The sequence below is a fragment of the Sceloporus occidentalis genome, unplaced genomic scaffold (genome assembly GCF_023333645.1).
Source record: "Sceloporus occidentalis isolate IW3139 unplaced genomic scaffold, rSceOcc1.0.p SCAF_5, whole genome shotgun sequence".
Taxonomy (NCBI): Eukaryota; Metazoa; Chordata; class Lepidosauria; order Squamata; family Phrynosomatidae; genus Sceloporus; species Sceloporus occidentalis.
The window spans coordinates 58,317,919-58,331,128 of NW_028316985.1; the positions used below are offsets into that span (position 1 = coordinate 58,317,919).

General features: G+C 40.0%; 1 protein-coding gene across 1 annotated transcript in view; it reads right to left on the reverse strand.

The window, feature by feature from the left end:
* Positions 1-12,055, reverse strand: part of LOC149312213 (ras association domain-containing protein 3-like) — an 86,405-nt gene extending 74,350 nt beyond the window's left edge. The window contains exon 1 of the mRNA XM_089524197.1: positions 11,537-12,055. Coding sequence (XP_089380323.1) covers positions 11,537-11,945 — 409 coding nt within the window. The 5' untranslated portion in view covers positions 11,946-12,055. The remainder of the gene's footprint in view (positions 1-11,536) is intronic.
* Positions 12,056-13,210: the final 1,155 nt, after the last annotated feature.

A 13,210-nucleotide genomic window follows, 5' to 3' on the forward strand; every position in this document is an offset into this window, starting at 1 on the left:
CCCAAAGTCTCCTGCTCTTCTCTACTGCACCTGTGAGAAGAAAACCCATTTTGGTTTCAAAGCCGTTATTTTCTTCTTTGCTCTTTTTGATGCAACTTCCTTAAAAGCAAATTCACACTTCTACAAGCCTCTTGCAAGTGCTAATACGCTTGTGAACAAAGCCGGTGAGGAACATGCCCATTGTTTTGAACAAAAAATGGCAGAGGGAAAATAATGCCTTTTCTAACATTATTTTTTGTGGTAGTGACATGGGAGGGGGACCATAGGGTACAGCCACAGAGAATTCAGCCCTTCAGGAGAGAGACATAGTCACCTGAAGTTGTATGCTCTTGCCTTAAATTATCTTGCCCTACCTTTTAATATCCCATTGTCCGTAACAGACTTTCCTAATCTGGTGCCATCCAGGTATGATGGATGTAATCTGCCATAATCCCCAGCAAGCATGATAATAGTCATGTTGGAAGCAGATAATGGGAGTTACAATGCAACATATCTGGAGGATATCAAACTGGGGAAGGCTGACCTATATACATTTCTCTCAAAGACTAGAGTAAAATGTGTAAGAAGGAAGAACCATGACAAAGAATTCTAAAATTATATACAATGTGAAGAAAGTAGAACCGAGGGCACTTTTTCTTCCTTTCCTATGATATCAAAACACAAGTTCACCCAGCCAAATCAAATGGCATTAGATTCAGACAGCAGCAGTCTATGGGAGGTGCCTCACCCTAAAATGGCGGGGGGCGACCCCCACTTTGCACTTGGACTATGATCCACTGTTGGGTTTTGGAGGTGCAAAATTTGATTGATAAAACCAGTGTTATCGATGAAAAGACTCCAGCAGAGAAAGGTCTAAGATAGAATCTGACAAATTCATAAAGAGCAAGTCTATCAGTGAGTATTAGCCATTACTATTGTGACAATATAGTCTTGGTTCCCAGATCATGGAGAGGGGAACCATTATCTATTTTCTTGCCCTGTTTGCTAGTTTTCAAAGGTATCTTTTGAGATGCTCTATGAACCAAATCCTGAGCTAAAGCACTTCGAATTATACCACTTTAACAGCTATGCGTCTATCCTATTGAATCCTGCAATTTATAGTTAAGTGAGCTATGATATTCAGAATTCTCTGTCAAAGACCTTTAGTGCCTCATCAAACGCCAACCTTTGGGATTTCATATGATGCATCCATCACATGTCTCTTTCACAGTACACAACTATAACCTGGAATTTGTAGTATGGTGAAGCATTAGGGCTTTCTGGCAAAAAAATCTAATTCTAAGTACCCTGCAAACTTACAAATCCTGGGATTCCATAGGATGGACTCTGGCAATTAAGTGGTATCAAACTACCCTAACTGTGCAGTAAGAATGTTATCTAAAGAGGGACATAAAGTAGATCTACAGTAAGATTGCTGAGTAATTAGCAGTTGATAGCAAGGATTTGCAACGCTCAACAATAGCAGCAACAAAATGATTTCTTCACCACCAGAAACTAGTACTGCTGGAATCAAATAATGTGTTGCGTAGCCAGAAGTTGATTTCTGTGTTGAAAGACGGTGGAACTCTATTCAGATTTGGTACTCAAAACACATTGCTAGGCTCAATTTTTTTAATTCTAGTGTAAGTTTTAGAATTAAGTGTTCTAAAAGTAGCACCACTAAAACATTGCACAAAACTGTAAGAGAAAGAATTTCAGTTTTATTAAAAATGAATACTTCATAATTCAATTTTACCCCTGAGAAGAGAAGAAAAGGAGCAACTTACCAGATGATTTGCAAAGAAGTTTGATTTTTCTTCTTCTTGGATTACCCAATGTTTTGGGGAACCAATAAAAAAACTGTGCTATCCTTCTAATAGTTTTATTAAAGTCATTTCTTATTGCCATAGTTAAAAGCTGTCTGCTGATCTTGAGGTAACTGAAGAGAAGTACAGAAAGGAAAGAAAACGCCTCAAATATCCACACACTGTAAAATAGCTGTGAATAGAACCTCAGCCAGCATGTCTCAAGACCACCTGTTGGTCCTAAATCCTCTTTTCCCCATCCAGAGATCTAAAGATCTCTATCTTTGTATACAACCACAGTGCTAGATTATCAAGTAATTAAGTTATAGTAAGATTAAGTCAACTGTATCTCTGAAAAAAGTGTGTTTTTTTAAAAACCTTATTCTTTGTAGCATGTTCCACAGGCTATAAGCCAACAATGGAAAGCTGTATAACAGTTTTCCATTCAGAAATCATCTTCTTAAATGAACAGAATGTTTTACTAAAATGTTAAGTAATGTATAGATTGTATTGTTATTTTAATACTGTTACTGATTAAAATGAGGTGCCTCTTTAAAAAAATGTAACAAAAAACCCTATCATGCTCATATTTACCTAGTTACTTAATTTTATTAAAAAATTCTAGACTTTCTTCCAAATATGAATGCTAAAGACTCCTAGCATGCAATCTTAAATTACTATTACAAACCAATTACTTTTGCTGTCACATGAATCAAATCACTTAATAACACTACTTTCAGGACCTCAAATTGCAGTCTACAAAGTCTACAAAATGTACATTATGTACTATTACATTTGGACAAAAGTGCTTTCAGAGGACTGAATCTACACAACAGTGATTACCAGAAATATTTTTATTATGGTTTCAGACAGTTACATTATTTTCATCCAGATCACATCCTCCATTTACAATCTATCTCCTTCAGTTATCTAATTTAGTTGACATTTTCTTGGACAAATACAAGACAAAACAGCTCACTGAAGATGTTATGGAACAAAGGCCTTTGCTGCCAGAATTGTAGAATGTTATTTAAAAGTCTGTATAACACAAGGCAGAGTATCACCCATTCTGTAGATAGTCATGTTTCACTCCTACAGACTAAAACATGTAAAATATTTAAACCCCCACTTTCAGATATTTTTAACTTACTTTTTTCCATACTGAATTGGGATAGCTTATATCCCCTAGGTCAATGAGTCCCTGAAAACAAAGCAAGCATTACACTTGTACCAAATATGTCACAATTCTTTAGCCAGTGTCAGTTTAAGAATAGAAAACAGATATCCAGCTTGAAGAATGCTGTCTAGCACAGTGTAGCACAGGAAACGGAAGGCACATAGGAGTAAAGTGTAAAGTGAGTAAAGAGTAACTAAAAACAAAATAAACAGTAGGAGCTTATTACTGAAACCTTTTGGTCAGGTCCCATTTGGATATTAAAGCTTGATTTGCAGCCCTCCAGCGTGATCTTTTAGGGTACACAGGGAGGGGTTATATAAAGGGAAAAGAGTTGCTGGTTTTGGCAAAATGAGTAGAATCTAGCTGAAACACCCAATGGGATCCTGGCCTTTGTATCTCAACAGATAGACAGGTTATAATGACAATAAACACTTAACTTTATGGTCCATAATTAAACTAGCAAGGGCTCATGGTTCAGTGCTAAATTACATGCTTTCCATACAAAAGGTCCCAGGCTCAACCTTGCCAATTCCAAGTAGGTCTACAAAAGGGACCTGTCTGAAAACCTGGGGCACTGCTGCCACTCAGTGTGGACAATACTTAACTAAATAGATCAATGATGAGACTTGGTTTAAGGCAGCTTCATATGTTTCTAACTATTCAGCCCTGTCAGTTTTAAAATCACAAATAAACAAGTGTACATATTCAACAAGCCAAGAAAAAATATGATTTTCCAGAATTAATAATCAGCTTTCCTCTGAATTCAGACAGTAGTTTCTCAGTCATGCTCCAAAGTGCTCATATTGGCATATTTTTAAGGATATGTTCACTCATATCAGTGTATTCATTGAGATTTTCAGAAAAAGTCCCACTTGTGATCCTTTTACTTTTATCCAAACATATTTTTGCTTAAATCCAATATGATGCTCACGGTAGATTTGGAAGTTCACAACATGTAGATGTTGCCACTATACAATACAGCAAAGCAACCTTTTTGTTGCAAGTGATGAAACGGGTACTTTCCTTAACAACATGTAACTATTATTTTATTAAAACAAAATAACATTTACTATTTTAGTAGCAAGTTTATTTAATAATATTTAATAATCTGAGAAAAATAATAGAAGCAGTATAAACAGAGCTCTCTATTCACATTACATCTTTACTTATATAATCACAGAATTTCCAGCTCTGCTGAGTGAATATAAATAATGAGAGATTCTTATATTTTTTCCCCAAGTAAACCTTTCCTTTGTTGTCTAGAAAAATTCTCAACAATTTGCTACTCTTTGTACATTCCGAAATTAGACAACATGTGGACACTCTGCAGAAACGGATCCTTTAAACAACCATCTGGCAAAACTCTGCTTTCACACTAAAGTCACACTGTCTCATTCGTTCATTATTCTGCTCATAACATTCACTCCACTACATTTTTTGTTGTTGTTGTTTTGTTTCTTTTGTTGGAAGGCTTCCTTTTTACTATGTTGGTTCTTCCATTTTATGGCTACTACTGGTATTTTTAGGATTACATATAGTGATGTCTACTTGCATTAAATTTGTGACTATATATCAGTCAATTGTTGACAACTGAGTTTTGATGAATCTGATGAATCTGTATTTGGGGTGCAACCTTCTCCCAACTCTATTTGGATGGCAGTGCCATAACTTCTCTTGTTAGTCCATGAAACAGTTATGTAAAGATCCCTAAGTAATGCCAGTGTCACTCATGTGGTATATTATGGACCACAGATCAACCCAAATTTTATTCAGTTCATAACAGTTGTCATAAAACAGTTGTCATAAAATGCAGCAGTATAGGAAAAGGTTTTCATGACAACTTGTCCAATGCATGAACTTTCTTAACTACGGATACTGTTTCAGATCCTAAAACCATTAATTCAATAGATGGGCCCAGTTCATTCAGACAGAAACATTGCTTTTAGGAAACTGCACGAGGTTCAGAAAATGAGATTATCAGCCCTAGGCATGCTTAGACATATACCTACTCATCAGAACTGAATGCTCTGAAGTATTTCCTATTAGTAAGCATATGACTAAGCAGGCCCAGGGCTCACGATCTCATTTTCTGCTCATACAGTTTTCTAAAAGCAGTGTTATTATCTGAATTTATATTAATATGCTTCCCTATTCATATTTCCTGTGGACCACACAGGTGATTATTTTAAAAGATTTTTAGGCTTCCATTAGGGTAACATAATTAGGATAATACAACATCAGCTGCATAAACATTTAAACAAAAAGAGTAAATATAAGTACAAACACAATTTAGGAAAATAGAGATAACCACCATACAACTGATATGAGTAACATGCTCCCTACTTAATGGAATTTTACATGTTTCAGTGGCTTTGTTTCAGCTTGATACATATTTATAATTCATGTGAAACATTTTTCATTTTTGTTCATTTGTCAATTCATCCTCCAAAAGTATGAGTTAAGAACGCCAATAATTTCTGGCACAGAGAAAATTAAGAACAGATATGCAACCTGAGACTAAAGCTTGGGTACTTAAAAATGAATGACTTCTCCTGAAATTTAATCCATAGTTTGACTGAACAACAACCAGGGCAGCTCAGATACACATCCTCTCGCCAGAAAGTAGTTCATGTGGTCATCCTGATTTCCAGATAAAAAAGAAATCTGCATTAATTTCTCATACAGACAGACAGATGTTGCTAAGAAATAGGCCTATTTGAATAATACACACACTGGCTCAGATCTCTGAAAGCAATTGTCTCTGCAATTTACCCACATTTTATTTTTAACTTAACTAAGGCTTCTGGAAAAACTGAATCACTAGATATGCTAATAGGAAGAAGAGTATGATTGCTAAAATATTTTTAATTCATCAACATGTAAATGAATGCAATTCAGAACTTTAAATATCTATTATTTGCAGAGTAAGGGCCAGCATGGTGTAATAGTTTGGGAGTTCAACTAAGACACAGGGAGACCAGGGTTCAAATCCTGGCTCAGCCACAGAAATCCACTGGGTGACTTTGGGCAAGTCACACTCTTTCAGCCTCAGAGGATGGTAATGGCAAACCCCCTCTGTCTGAAGAAACATACCAAGAAAACCCTGTGATAGGTTTGCCTTAGACTGAGTCACCATAAGTCAGAAACTACTTGAAAGCATGCAACAACAATACCCCATAGCTTGCTCTCCTTGTAGCTTAGGCGTGGTAAGGGGCGGCACCAAAAAGGGTAGCCTGCCAGTGCCTATTTTTCTGCCGGAGGGAAGCCTCAGCTGTCAAATGGTGTGGCTTCCTGCCGGCAGAAAAAGAACCTGCAAAAAGTGGGTTCTTTTTACACCACGGCGGTGGCATAACAAGTGCACTACTGGCGCACTCACTATGTAAGTGCCGCACGGCACCATGCATGTAAACAGGGCTGCGCCATTGTTATGCCCTCATCACGTGCGAGGTTGCGGTGCGTGTGGGCGCTCTTCCCCCAGGCAACCCTCGCATATGACGAAGGTGCCGCAAAGGGAAGCCATTGAAATCCACAAACACCTGGACAATTTCAACAGGAAAGACAAATTAAAGTAAACAAGATTTGGCTACCAGTCCTGAAAGATAGCAAGAGAAAGACTCAACAAATGCAAATGAGAAATCTCCCAGAGTCAGGGGTTTCCCCAGCAGACAATGAGCACTAATCAAGCAGACACTAATCCTCTTTTGCAGACCCTCCCACCCTGAGGCCTGCCATTAGCAACAGAACAATACACATGCAAATCACTCCTGCCTTTCCAGGCCACACAATATATATAGCCAAGTCCTTTCCAGGCAAACATTCTCTGAAGATGCCAGCCACAGATGCTGGCGAAACGTCAGGAAGAAACTCTGCTAGAACATGGCCACACAGCCCAAAAAACCCACGAAAAACTATGTTCCAAATTTTAATTGTAAGCAAATGAATCATCCCCTATGAGATTCATTACATGGCTTGCAAGTTCCACCTTCTGTCATTTATCTTATTAATCTAGCATGTTTAAAATGTTCTGTTTGGGTTGACTGAAATGAATATGTGTCATTTAAAAAACCAGTTGTAAGACCAGAAAGGTGAAGTTAAAACCAGTTTCAAGGCCACAGAAGGTTACCAGCAGGTTGTACTTTGGCTCTCCTCCATGAAAACTGTTTCACAGATCACTAACTTTGTCCCTTTTGGTTTTTGAAAAACAAGATAAATATGAAGTGTTTTCTTGCAATTATATATAAACATAAAGGTTGGACATGTGAAATAGTTTCCTCTCTTGGTCACATTCCATTATAACTTTAAAACTCCTTTGTGCTTAAATTCAGAAACCCTTTCTATCTTGTTTTTATCAAAAGCGGTTATTTCAACAATGCAGCAGTAATTGTAGGCATATCAACAAGTTTTCTTCCTTCTGATTCATAAGCTACTGTAATTTTTCTACTTGTTTTTGTTGTTGGGCCTTCAAGTCCTTTCCAACTTAGGGTTGCCTTAGGGTCACCGTGTTATAGGGTTTTCTTGTCAACATTTGTTCATAAGGGTTTTGCCAGTGCTTTCCTCTAAGGCTGAGAGAGTATGACTTGTCTAAGATCACCAAGTGGGTTTCCGTGCCCAAATGGGGATTTGAACTCTGATTTCCAGAGTTGTAGCCCAGTACTGACACCACTACACCATGCTGGCTCTTTTTACTTGTACTTCATTACTAATAATTATCCTGTTCCTCCTAATAGTACTTTATCTTATCTTACTTCATGTTCTTAAACTCAAATACGTATATCAAGATGTGTTGCTTATTTCTGTAACCTTACCAAACTTTCAACCCAAATCATATTAAGAAGATAAAATGTTTACACCATATTTCAAACTTACATTTTCATTTTCTCTCTCCCTTGTAATGAGCACCAGTTTTCATGCAAAGTGAGTATTAGAACAACAAATTTCAACTTTTAACATCATACACCACCCAGTTAAACAAACCAGGCAGGTGGTTAGTCACAAACTACCAGATCAAAAACAATATCCATTGTGTTCTTGGGGACTCTGATGTTTCAGATTAAAGGAAAAACATTGAGCTAAATTATGTGAAGCACTCTGTACCCTAGAAAAACACTATTGTTCCCTTAAATAGTGAACTCATCTGGCTGAAGGCCTGTCAGTTTGGGAGCAAAAGAATGTCTAAAGATAAGACAGTGGTTTCCACATACTCAGGTGACTGAGTACTTATCAGCTTTAAAGCAAGATGAGGCCACACAAAATTAAAGTAGTGGTCTCTACAGTGACTCTAGACTACTTAAACATCTGCTATAATATATATTACTGTGAGAGAGAGAGACACCCAACTCCAAAGAGCTTGGTACCCAAAAATTTGGGTCTACAGAGATAGGAAATATAGACAAAAAACAAAGATAGTTGTGACTAAGACTATTCTTGAGAGATAAAACTTAAAGTTCAGAATAAAATCTGAAAACAGGAATACTTTTCTTTCCTACCACTATTCATAAGGAGAATGTGGAAAAACAGACTGCTTTTCAAATAAAACCAACCTAAAATCCTGCATTTTTTCAATCCTAAAATCCCAAAATTCTCTACTGTTTTTGCTGATAGTCCTAGTGATATTTATATGGGCAGTCTTGGGGGAAAAGTAAAGACTCTAAAACAGTAATTAACAAATGTTGGTAGACTGCAACTCCCATCATCCCAACTATTGGCTATTCTGGATGAGGTCAATGAGAGTTACAGTCCAATTCCATCTGAAAGGGCAAACATTCCCTAGCTCTCCTCTAAAGAAACCAGAAATTTGGTATCCAGTGTTACTCTATCAATTACGTTTGTGGGTGAGAGCAATTGAAACACTTTTGAGTAACATGTGAGACAGGAAATTTAAGCAAAAAGAAAATGGAGGGTATAAGGAGAGAAGAAACTGAGCTGCTCTATTTCATCAAAGGGTATAATAGCAGGAGGTAGATACTGCAGAATATCTTCTGTAGTCTAATGATAGACTTATGGTCAAAGATTTCTGTCTTCCATTCTCTCATAACAGCAAAGACTTTCTTTACTTTACTGCACTTCAGGAATCAGCAATCTATGGGCTTCCAAAGGTTGTTGTATTGTAACTCTCATCAGTCCTAGCCAATATTGCTAATGATGATAGGCTTGAAGACAAGTAACTTCTGCAACTCCACATGTTTCCTGCCCTGGTCAGCAGCACATCTCTTTTGGGATGAGGATGCACTTGCCCCCCACTTTACAACTTAACAACAAGCAGTCAAGGAGGCTATAAGTTTACACCTACTTATATGGGAGGAAGGCCAATTGAACATGGATAGGCTTATGCTGCATAAAAGGCAACATCTGAAAGCCCTAATAGCACATGTTTTGGGGAGGGACAGGAAAGTGTGTATGTAGGAAAAAGCAGGAGAATCAGGAAATCTTGGTAAATTAAGTATGACTTTCAACTGACTGATTAATATAGTTATTAAATTTGCCTACAGGTTAAAAACCACAATTTTGAAGCAAGAACCATGCTTTGTTTTTAGAACATACACACAAAATATTGTTTCAGGATAAGAGACATTACGTCTTTTTAGAAGAAAAAGTGGGGAGGGAATACCAGAAATTATACTCACCAGTTGCAGGGCTGTTGTTGTTGTTTTTACATAAGTGCACTTTAATTTAAAATACCTGCTTCTAATTAATTTGGAGAGGGCACCTTTTTAATGACATACATTTTTTGATTAATTTATAAAATCCCATGGCTCCCAAACAAGAGGAAAATGTATATAGAATAAATAGTAGATAAATATAAAGCAAGAACCACAAAGGGCTATATTTCAGAGGAAGGAGATGGTCAATACATCTCTAAGTATTTCTTAGGCCTGTTACAGACTGCCAAAATAAAGCTGCTTTGGGTCTCTTTGGAGGTATGCTATTTAAATGATGCATGCATCCTAAGAATCCAGAAGCTGCACCAAAAGCTGCACTCCGGTGCTTAGGAATGGAGTGTGGCTTTGGTGTGACCTCCGGACTCTTGGGACCCATGCATCATTTAAATAGCATACCTCCAAAGAGACCCAAAGCAGCTTTATTTTGGCAGTCTGTAACAGGCCTTACCTAAGAAGGAAATGCATGGAGTCACCATTCAGTGGTTCCAAAATCTTATTCCCCCAGATGTTTTGGACTTCATTTCACACCAAACTTGGACAACCATCACAAATTCTGGGAGCTGAAGTCCCAAACATCTGGAGGACCTAAGTTTAGGGTAACTAGAGGTCCTCCTTTTCCAGGACACATCCTCCATTTCAACCTTCTGTCCAGGAGGAATGTCAAAATGTCATCCAGTTTGGGAAGGACTTAAGAAGTATGCATTTATATTTATATGAGTGTTTTTAGCTTTTATTTGGTCATATCTGTTTCCAACTCTTTACAGAGTTTAGGCAGGCAAAGTTACTAAGGGAACACAAACACAGCAAATATAGGAGTTCCAACACTTTTAAAAAATTAAAAATTGAAATTTTAATTTTTTTTATTCTTTTAAGATTTTCTTTGAAAACATCACATTTTAACCCCATCTTCACTATGTATATGTAAATACATTTAGCTTGTGCGTACGATATTGTAATTTGAAGGTCTAAATTTTAATTTTGCTAGAAGTTTATGTCACAACTATTAGCATGACATTAAATGGTCTATGGCAATTACGATGTATGAGTAAGGTTAGTGCAAAAAAGCATCACTCAGGATCCTGTGTGGTGTGGAATGGGAGGGCAATGGGTGTCTGTGTGTGTGACACCTTGGAGTTACTTACATCCCCAGGTGACACCAACCCTTGAGGAGTGCCAAGGAAAGTGGGGAAGAAGGTGTGGGCACCGAGGAAGGGATGGAGATAGACCCCCAGGGAGGGAGGGGAAAGGAAGGAAGGAAGAGAAGGAAGGAAAAGGAAGAAGGATGGAAGGAAGGGAAAGAAAGAAAGAAAGGAAGGAAGGAAGGAAGGAAAGAAAAGGAAGGAAGGAAGGAAGGAAGAAGAGGGAGGGAGGGAGGGAGACAGGGAGGGAGGGGAAAGAAAGAAAGAAAGAAAGAAAGAAAGAAAGGAAGGAAGGAAGGAAGGAAGGAAGGAAAAGGAGGGAGGGAGGGAGGGGAAAGAAAGAACTAAGGAAAGAAGGAAGGAAAAGAAAGGAGGGAGGTAGGGAGGGGAAAGAAAGAAAGAGAAGGAAGGAACGGAACGAAACGGAAGGAAGGAAGAAAGAAAGAAAAGGAGGAAGGAAGGAAGGATGGATGGAAGAAGATAAGGAAGGGAAGGGAGGGAGGGAGGAAAGGAAGGGAAGTAGGAAAGAAAGAAGAAGGAATGGAAGGAAGGAAGGTAGGAAAGAAAGAAAGAAAGAAAGAAAGAAAGAAAGAAAGAAAGAAGAAGGGAGGGAGGAAGAATGGATGGATGGATGAATGGAAGAAAATAAGGGAGGGAGGGAAGAAAGGGAAGTAGGAAAGAAGGAAGGAAGGAAGGAAGGAAGGAAGGAAGGAAGGAAGGAAGGAAGGAAGGGTGGAAGGAGGAGGGGAGTAAAGGAGGGCTGGTGGTGGCTCTCACCCTGGCATCGCCGTCCGTCGGAGCAGATGAAGCGGCAGCAGAGGTCGCACCAGGTCCTGCCCTCCTGCTCCTGGGCGGGGGGCCTGAAGCGGTGGGGCCGCCCCTTCCCCTTCTCCTTCTCGTCTTCCTTCTCCTGGGGCTGGGGCTGGAAGATGGTCCTGACATGGCGGGGCCGGGGCTGCCCTTGGCGACGGCGCCCGAGCGCGGGACAACGAGGCTGAGGCGGCGGTGCGGCGCCCTCCTGATCCTTGCTGTCGCCCTCTGGCTCAGGAGGAGGAGGAGGAGGAGGAGGAGGCGGGAAGACGAGGCCCTTGGCCCGAGGCACCCTCCGCGGCCTCTTCTCTCGGGGGAGAAGCTGGGGAAGAAGAGGAAGACGGGGCGCCTTGTTCAGAGGGAGCGCTTCGGCCATGGCGGCGCTGCCCAGAGCCACCTCAGGGACCACTTCGCCCTCCTTCCCTTCTTGGCCCGAAGGCGCCACTTTACCTCAGGGCCACTTGGGCGGGCGGCAGTTGCCAAGGAGGGCGGGACAGTGGCCACGAAACAGCACCCTGGCGTCGTCGTCGTTGTTGTTGTGTGCCTTAAAGTCGCCTCATGGGGTTTTCTTGGCAAGTTTCTTCAGAGGGGGTTTGCCATTGCTTTCCCCTGAGGCTGAGAGAGTGTGACTTGCACAAGGTCAAGTGGGTTTCATGTGGGGAATCTGACCCTGGTCCCCAGAGTCATAGTCCAGCAAACACTACGCCACATTGGCTTTCATTGGTCATCAAGCACAACATCCACAGTCCAGAAAACAGTGATACTTTGTTGCCGTCGTGTGCCTTCAAGCCGTTACCAACTTATGGCGACCCAACATGACAGGTTCATAGGGTTTTCTGGGCAAGACTGGTCCAGAAGAGGTTTGCCATCGCCTCCCCTTGAGGCTGAGAGAGTGTGACTTGCCCAAGATCACCCAATGGGCTTCATGGCCGAGCAGGGATTTGGACCCTGGTCCTTAAGAGTCCTAGTCTGACACTCAAAACGCTATGCCACACTGGCTCCAGCATTGCACAAGCCATCTGAGTTAGTTCCTTAGGCGCACAGTAGACCACAAGCTGTGTGAAAATGAAGCTATCACATCCAGGGTGGTATATAAAGTGCACCCCTCTCCAGCTTTTATTGGATTGCAACTTATCCCTGATCACTTAGGTTGTCTATGCTGTCTAACTGGAATTGCAATACAACTTCTGGAAGGCCTCATGCTCCCCAGCTAACATACACAGAAGGTTAGTAGCTACAATACAATTCCATCCTCAGAAAACCCGAGTAGGAAAAGTGAGGGCAAGCTCAAATTATGTGAGGGCCACAAAACCAGAGAGTCGGTCTTTCACAAAGGTTTAAGTGTGGCACCAGGATTCAGCAAACTGGGATTTAAAATGAATCCCTATTCAGCCATGGACAAGTCACACACTCTCAGCCTCAGAGGAAGGCAAAGGCAAATCCCCTCTGAACAAAAACAATTGCCAAGATAAGCATAACAGTTTAGCTTTTAGGTCACCAGCCTGAATTCATACAATGACAGAGCCCAAATAATCTCTGCTCCATTTGTTTTGTTTTGTTAAGGAAGCTGTGTGTATGTGGGCACGCCTTCAGGTCACTTGTCTTCTGTTGACTCCGTGAATTTTTTATAGGGTTTACTTA